Source organism: Mastomys coucha, unplaced genomic scaffold (assembly GCF_008632895.1).
Source record: "Mastomys coucha isolate ucsf_1 unplaced genomic scaffold, UCSF_Mcou_1 pScaffold7, whole genome shotgun sequence".
In the NCBI taxonomy this organism is placed as follows: domain Eukaryota; kingdom Metazoa; phylum Chordata; class Mammalia; order Rodentia; family Muridae; genus Mastomys; species Mastomys coucha.
Genome location: NW_022196913.1, coordinates 73,596,849 through 73,605,320, shown reverse-complemented (window position 1 = coordinate 73,605,320; position 8,472 = coordinate 73,596,849). Strand labels below are relative to the sequence as shown.

General features: G+C 42.7%; 2 protein-coding genes across 2 annotated transcripts in view; one reads left to right on the top strand and one right to left on the bottom strand.

The window, feature by feature from the left end:
* Positions 1-2,924, bottom strand: part of Pop1 (POP1 homolog, ribonuclease P/MRP subunit) — a 28,876-nt gene extending 25,952 nt beyond the window's left edge. The window contains exon 1 of the mRNA XM_031358907.1: positions 2,819-2,924. The gene's annotated coding sequence lies outside the window, so the exon portion shown is untranslated. The remainder of the gene's footprint in view (positions 1-2,818) is intronic.
* A 44-nt stretch (positions 2,925-2,968) lies between these two features.
* The window catches only part of Rida (reactive intermediate imine deaminase A homolog), a 17,727-nt gene continuing 12,223 nt past the window's right edge, over positions 2,969-8,472 (top strand). The window contains exon 1 of the mRNA XM_031358908.1: positions 2,969-3,192. Coding sequence (XP_031214768.1) covers positions 3,128-3,192 — 65 coding nt within the window. The 5' untranslated portion in view covers positions 2,969-3,127. The remainder of the gene's footprint in view (positions 3,193-8,472) is intronic.

Genomic DNA, 8,472 nt, shown 5'->3' with positions numbered 1-8,472 from the left:
TTGGGGTCCGCTTTTAACTTGGACTAGTGTAACTCCTTCATGCAATAAACTGAAAAGAGCCATGCTGTATAGTCTTGAAGTCCCTCATTTAAACAGGTTGAGCAGTAAGCCCTGGCAGTGTCCACCCTGAAACAAAGCAATAACAGCCAAGCCAAGAATCCCAGAGATCACAGGAGGCCATGTCTGACCTTGGGATTCCCTCTACAGAGTCCCCTGCCCTAGGAAGAGTGTCACCACTTGAACAGCCCAGCTGAAGACAGAATGGGTAACACTGCCCCAGCTGTGTCACTAGAGGGAGTCTCTGGCAGTAAAAAGAAGCCCTGGTGTCTGACCAGGGAGAGTTCAGAAAGGGCCACCTTTCCAGAGAAGTCATGGACATCTAGCTCACCACCAGGGCTGTCTTTTTAAGCAGATCTATATTAGCCAGGGAATGTTGAAACATGAAGGGGGAGGCCAACCTGTCATCAGTTAAACACGACAAGGGAACAAATGCCAGGCTTTGGTCGTGTGGCTAGCTGTAGAGGCTTCAGTACGAGCCACTGCCCAGTGCCATGTAAAGGAATAAGCTGGTCTTTTGATTTTCTTTTCCCCTCCGGTTTTAATGTTATGTAATGTATTTAAATCCTTATTTAAATAAAGCTTCTTTTCAGAAATTAAAAAAAAAAAAAAAGAATTTACTTCTACCAACACCTAAACTTCATGTAGACAACAGCAAAGAAAGTATGTTATTCTCGTGCCTCAAAGAAAAAGGAACCAAGCCACTAGTGATAAAATTTTCCAAGCTGATGAACATTCTGAGATTCAATCCAGGCTTGCTAGCTCCATTCACTATTCCTAAAACTCAAAACAACTGGAGACTGAGAGGATATATGAAATATTCTATACAGGGAAACTGTGTAACCTCAGAGAAAGCCAGTAAGAAAATGTCAGCAGTAATTTTTATTTAGGAATCTACCATTCCTAAACAGGAATGGTAACACAGGAATCAGAACTCAGGAGGACTAGAATAGGAACTCCGGTAGAAGATGATGAAACCAAATAGGCTGTGGAGTCCAAGCAGGAAGCTCATTTATTCCAGCATGAAGCCCTAAACCAAGAAAAGAATCTCACCATTCTTGAAGCAGCCCCTCAGCATTACGTAGGACAAGATGACAGGGAATAAAGAGGATTTTCTTACAGTGCATGCTGACAGAGTCATGGGTCAGACCTTCCTCATTGTCACACTGCACTTAGCAGACTACCGTAAACAAAGTATGGGATCAAAACAACACAAGTATTGAATGTTCACACGCACATATAAATGAAGTGTGACTATAAAGCATACGTTAACAAGGTAAGAAACATTTAGCCAGCAACTACATTCCTTCTGACACAACATGAGAAGTGTATGTAGCCTCAGAGCTTCTTCAACTGTGGGTTGCAACCCCATACAGTGTCACGTAGCCGAATGTGGGGTGATGAAAAATCGAGCAAGAACAATTCAAAAGTCCAATGTGTAGTGAATCCAAAGTGTTTCTGGCAGTGTTGAGCTGGGCTCTACTTTGCATTCACTACAGCCTCATGCTTACACACCATACAACACCAACAAATACTGCCTGAAACAAACATCTCAGCCAAGATTCCAGGCAAGTTATGGAAAAACCCAGGGTTTTTACTGTACATACAGGTTTCTGCTCTTAAGAAACAATGTTATACAGGCTGGTGAGATGGCTCAGCGGCTAAAAGCACTGTCTGCTCTTCCAGAGGTCATGAGTTCAATTCCCAGCAACCACGTGGTGGCTCACAACCATCTATAGGGGGATCCGATACCCTCTTTAGGCAGGCAGATATATATGCAACAGAACACTCATACATTAAATAAAATTAAAGAAAAAAAATTAACAATATTATAAAAACAGGCCTAAATTTCTCTTAAAATTGTTCTCATCGTGTGCCAAATTAGCACATCTTCAGATTGTGCTGAGTTGCATTGTTTGAGTTCAAAAATTACTGCTTGAGTTGCTGACTTAAGTTTTATTTTTTTTAAAATCATTAATTTTAATTTGGGGATTGAGAAAGCCTTTTCCAACAGCTGGCCCTAATCATAGTTCCGATTGTACTACATATTTAGGCAAAATAGCATCTCAGCACTATTATAAAAATCAAACAACAGATCAGCTCCGAAAGACCACTTTAGATGCTTTATGTCCTGCAGTATCAAATACTCAGCCAAAACTCGTCTTTATGAAAAAATAAACATATACACATCTATTTTAGAGCGTGCAGATTAGTTTTTATCTTTCTCAAAAGGCAAAATTACATCATCTACACTAAAGAATTGCTTTAAAATACACTTGTTTATGATGTATTAATCGATTACTGATTAGTACATCTTCTTAATATACCCAGGTTCGTGAGTGGGAAAGCTGAAGTCATAAGCTAGAGGAAGGTGACTCTCCTCCGGAAAGCAGACCCCAGTCACTAGGGCTCTGCTCAAATCTTGAGGCGATCGTGCATAGAAAGAAAGCAGGGGGCGCCGAAAGGCAGACAACGCCACACCTCGGCTTGGTTCCCCCGAATCACCCATCCCGGTCCTTTACCGTACCCGGAAAGGGATTCAGGCGCATTCCCAGAGGGGATTCCGCCTGGCAGGGCAACAACAAGCATAAAACGAGCGCAGGAGCCAAAGGCTCCGGACAGCAAGAGGGCCCGCCCGGGCAGCGTGGACCTCCCCAAGTGAAAAGATGCCGCAAGCCGAACGCACCACTGCGGGCAAGCTCCCACACACGGCCCCCGCGAGCTGGCGGCCCCCGCTAGGCACTAGCGCCTCACCACCAACCTGCCAAATGCTCCCAGGACTTCGCCGGTCAGAATGACAAGGTTCTGAGACCCCTGGAAGCTCCCACCACAGTAGGTGAGCGAGCAAGCTGAGGGCGCATGCGCAGCACGACTTCTTCCTCCACGTGTCCCGGAGTGGCACGTGAACTACAATTCCCATCGGGCCGTGCGAATTCTCCCGGGGCAGTCCTAAACCAGAACCCTTTAAGTAGGAGTGTCTGGTCAGAGGCTGGTCAGTGGCGAAAAGAGTGAGTGTAGTTACTTATCATCGTTTCTTCTTCTGGAAAGTCTTCAAGAGGGAAGGATTAGCATGTCGTCCATAATCAGAAAGGTGATCAGCACCGCAAAAGCCCCGGCACCTGTTGGTCCCTACAGGTAAGGTTTCTTACCGTAGCTCTGAAGGACCAGGTAGATGCGGGGTTGCGAGTTTGGAGCTCCGAACTCTGTTGATCTGAGCAAAAGAGAGACTTAGAACCAACCCCTTAGAACGCACGAAGAAACTGAGTTCAGAAAGAGTGCAGTGCGTCTAAATTCCTCCGGGAGTTGGGGAGCCCTGGTGTGACCAGAAGCTTGCACTCCTAGGATCTTGCCCCCATCTGGAGCTGCCCGGCCCCCGAAGGCGAGCTTGCTACAGGCTTTTTCTGGTTAGAAGTAGTATCATCCCCCCACCCCAGGTCTTTCGTCTTGGTGGCTTCTAGTTTGGGTTTTCGTAACAACTTTATTAAGATAGAATAAACAACCCATAGAATTCTCATTCCTTTAGTGGGTTCAATTCAGTGGCTTTTACTATGCCATCACCACTTTCTACTCTCAAAACATTTACATCCAACCAGAAATAAGGTTTATGCCATTAGCTTTTATTCCACATGACCTCTTCCCCCAGCTCCTTACAACCAATCATTTATTTCCTCTCCATCACTATAGGGTTTATCTGTTAAAGATGTTTGCTTTAAAAAGTATAATTCACTGTTTGGTCCTCTGTGACAGGCTTCTTATACTAGCATGAAGTTCGATCTAACCCTTTCTTAATTTACAAGATATGCTTGTCTCATTTGGACAACAATACTCAGCAAATACCTGTATGTCTATCCAAGTCTCTGGTTTCTACAACGTGTAGGAATGCTATAATCTTGAATGGTTTATCCATGCCTATTTACCACTAATATAAGATGCAAGTAACACCAAAGGTGATCTTCTGAGATTATCCTATATACTAGAGCTAAGCATATATGTACTGGACAAAAAGGCCTACCCTTTAGCATTTATCTCCACTTACCTGAAGTGCTTTTAACTAGAAATGGCCCTTTCTTTTCACTTGCTCCTGTTTGTGCTATGAAGGATGGGGTCTCTCTTTATAGCTCAGACTAACCTAGAACTTGCTGTTCTCCTGATTGAGCATTCCTAGTGCTGACATGAGGACCAGCACACCTAACTTAAAACCCTATTCCTCAAAATACCTCAGCTTTAAAAATCACTGGATTGTGTCTTATATAACTTTCTCCTCTATAATTTCTAAGTCTTCACTAAAATGTATCTAGGGCCAATTCCTTTTGAAAAAGTAATTTTCTGACATAGTGTCTCTTTGCTGTCAATCAAAACTGAAGGTTTTCTTCAGCTGCGACATTAGTACTGTAGAAGATGCGTAGTACATGCCAAGTATTTAACTGATGCAAAAATATGTCAGAAGTAATCCGACATGGTTACACCCAGGCCTTCACCTATTAAAGGAAAAGCAGCAGTAGTTTAGCAAATGTTACATGACAGGCTCTATGACAACCACCTTTAAGGTGTCTCTCCATTTTACAAAAGGACAAGCTCAAGGTCAACCTTTTCAAGGAAATACAGTCTGCAAGTGACATCTTCGCTTAAACTCAAACCCTGGCTGCCTTGATATCAAGAGAAATAACAGTCCCATGCAGCAAAGCAGTAATTATTATAATAGGATTGGAAATGGGACTTACTGGGATGAGGAACTAAATGAAAGGGAGGAAAACTGATTCTGATTTAGAGCAGAGAAAGAAAAAAAGCTTTGGAGAAGCTCCCTGTAAAGGTAGTCAGGTTAAACTTTAAATGTTAGGTTTGTTGTTTTCCCAGTTTTTGATAGAGTTAGGAAGTTTGACTCGTCAAAGTTAATTAGTTACAGACTGGCATTCCTACCAGAGGAAATGGCTTAAGTGAGAACACAGAGGTAAAAGAATACAGAATGTAGCGATTTGGGGGAGATAGTTTTTCAATTGAACTTTTCCCCCCAAACTGTATACCTGGGGTTTTATAACATTTTCTTTGAAATGACTTACTTTCACTTAAATTAATTTTAAAAGAAAATGTTGCCTGGCAGTGGTGATGTACACCTTTAATCCCAGCACTTGGGAGGGTAGAGGCAGGTGAATTTCTGAATTCAAGGCCAGCCTGGTCTACAGAGTGAGTTCCAGGACAGCCAGGGCTATACAGAGAAACCCTGTAAGAATACTTTCTGCTCTTCAGGGAGCCAAGTCCAGTTCCCAGCACCCACATCAGTCCATTCACTACCGTCGGTAACTCGAGCTCCAGAGGATCCAGAGGACCTTCTGGCCTACATACACGCATGCACATAAATAATCATAATTCCAATGTCTTTCTGGCTGAGGATGGATATCGCTCAGTAAAAGACAAGTAGAACATGTATGAGGCCCTGGGTGTGCACCACCACTGCCTAGCTACAACTCCATTTTTCAGATGTGAGAGCTGACATATACTAAGTTGAATAATTTGCCAAGGTCATCCACTAAGTACAATTTGAAAGTGTAATGGACTCCAGGACTCAATCTGAATAATTCCATTTGTTGTCCCCAGCTTAGAAGAATTGAAAGAAAACTAAAAATTGAAGATATGATTCCCTGTCTGTGGGTGACTTTCTGGGGAAAAAAACATTCAAAAGTTGGCATTGAGAGTTGGACTTTGTCAGGAGAGGAGAGTTGGACTTTGGATTTAAATTCTTAGTTGGCTTCTTTTTAATGATGTGACTTTACAGAGAGACTTTGTCTCCTAGTTTGCTGCTTTATCTTCTAAATGAACATAAACAGTAACACTAGTTCTTAACCTTAAATAAGGAACGGATCAGTCTAACAAATCCCTTTTTTTAATTTAATTTATTTATTAATTTATTTATTTTGGTTTTTCGAGACAGGGTTTTTCTGTGTAGCCCTGGCTGTCCTCTCACTCTGTAGACCAGGCTGGCCTCGAACTCAGAAATCTGCCTGCCTCTGCCTCTGCCTCCCAAACACTGGGATTAAAGGCATGGGCCACTATCACACAGCACAAATCCCTTTTAAGAAAAGAATTCTGATAGAAATTTGGAGCAGAGTGAAAACAGGAGATTTAGTATGTAATTAAAAATTAGTGCCAGGCAACATTGGCGCACGCCTTTAATCCCAGCACTCAGGAAGGAGAGGCAGGTGGATTTCTGAGTTCGAGGCCAGCCTGGTCTATAGAGTGAGTTCTAGGACAGCAAGGGCTGTTACACAAAAAAACTGTATCTTGAAAAACCAAAAAAAAAAAAAAAACCAACCCAGTAATAATTTTTTTGTTCCTCAGCCTAATCCTGCTCTTTCAGCTATTTGTGATAGTTGCAGGAGAATAATTTATTTACTTCAGAACAAAAGACATCTTGTAGCAAAAGAGACACTTTGTCCCAAAGCCTGGTAACCAAAGAGTGTCTTCAAACAGATTAACTATTGAGCTTGTTAATGTGTGATCTCCTCTCAGAAGCATTAGTTAACACTGTGAACAGCCCCTTGTACAATTAGTCCCTCATCCTGTTTAGAACTGCCCTGCCTGGAGACCAGAGTCTGCTCTCCACTAAGCACTTACATAAACAGTATGTGGTAGCCCTCCTGTGATAACAGTTTATGAGAAGTGGGACAGAAACTCCCCAAAGCAATTTGACTAGCTAGACTAGTCAAATCAACAAGTTTTGGGTTCACATGAGAGGCCCTGCCTCAATATAATATATAAGGTAGAGAGGGCACCCAGTGTCCACTTCTGGCCTCCATATGCACATTTGCTTTGGGAACTATTTCCCAAAAAATTAAGTCTTTAGTGTGTGAAGTTTGTGATGAGTACACTTTTTGAAATTCTAGCTTCTCTCAAGAGAATTCTAATGAGGGCTTTTTAGCCCTCAGCATTGGGATGAATAGAATATTGTTACTGATTAGCTAAGCACAACTCAGCACATTTTAGGATACTGAGGACAGGCCTGGAAGGATTGCAACACCAGTACTATTGAATGGCTCTCTGTTTTATTAGCACTGCCATAATGTGGTACAGATCATGACTTGAAACTTAATTGGAGTGATTCTGAAAGTTTTACCACCCCTGATTTGGAGCTTGGTTTACTCTCCCTTAGGTGTTTTCTCTGTATGGTTTTTGTTGTTTTTGTTTGTTTGCTTTTCAGGCAATCTCACTGTGGTCCCAGACGGCCCAGAATTTACTACACATCCCAGGCTGACACCACACTTGAGAGCCTCCTGAGTAATAGGGTTATAGGTTTGCACCACCATGCCCAGTGTATTTCTGGACAGGAAGTAGAATAAAAGGCTTTTAAAGTTCTGGAGCCTGCATGGGTGAAATGGTTCTGCAGGTTCATCAGTGTCCCAAAACCCAATGTCCTGAGTCTGGTATCTTCATGATAGAAGGAGAGACCTGACTCCTGCAATTTGTCTTTTGACCTCCACATGTCCACTACAGTGAGCCAGAGCATGCACATGTACACACACACACATACACACACACACCACACACACATACACTAAATACAATGCATTTTTTAAAATTAGGAGCTAAAGAGATGACTCAGCAGTTCAGAGTACTTCCTGCCCTTGCACAAGACCCAAGTGTGGTTCCCTATACCCACATCAAGTGGTTCACAACCATCTGTAACTCCAGTCCAGGGGACCCTGATGCCTTCTTCTGGCCTCTGGGCACCACACACAAAATGTGGCATACACTCACAAAAACACACGTACACAAATAAAAAGAAAGGCTATTTGTAAGATTTATTTATTTGATTATTTTATGTATATGAAGGTTTTGCTTGCATGCATATATGTATACTATATATCTGAGGAGGTAAGAAGGGGGTATCAGACCCTCTAGGCCTGGAGTTGTAAGCCACCATGTTGATTGAACCTGAGTCTTCTGCAGGAGCAGTAAGTGCTCTTGAAAGACCCCCGAGAGGGGAGACCCTCTCTCAAGTCATGAGAGAACACGGCCACCCAAAGACTAACAAGAGACCTAGCTTGATGCAAACAACATGAGGTTTTTGGGGAGGAAACCAGTGCACTGGGGCCGAGCTGGTAGGGGCAGAGGAGTTCGACCCAGAGCACAAGAAGTGTAGGGTATTTAAAGGGAAAAACCACAAACTAGGGGAGTGAGGGGGCTACCAAGGAAACATAACATAAAAACAGTGGAAATTTTCAGAGGGACCCAGCCCATGATTTAATCAGGGTCATGTGGAAAACATCCTGCATATTCATTATTCTCAAGAATGTGGTTTTGTCACCGTCATTCACTTTGTAGTTGACTGTTTCCTGGAACCACCTAGATGACATACATCCTGCTTTTGTGGTTTTGTCACATCATTCACTTTGTGGTTGACCGTTTCCTGGAACCACCTAG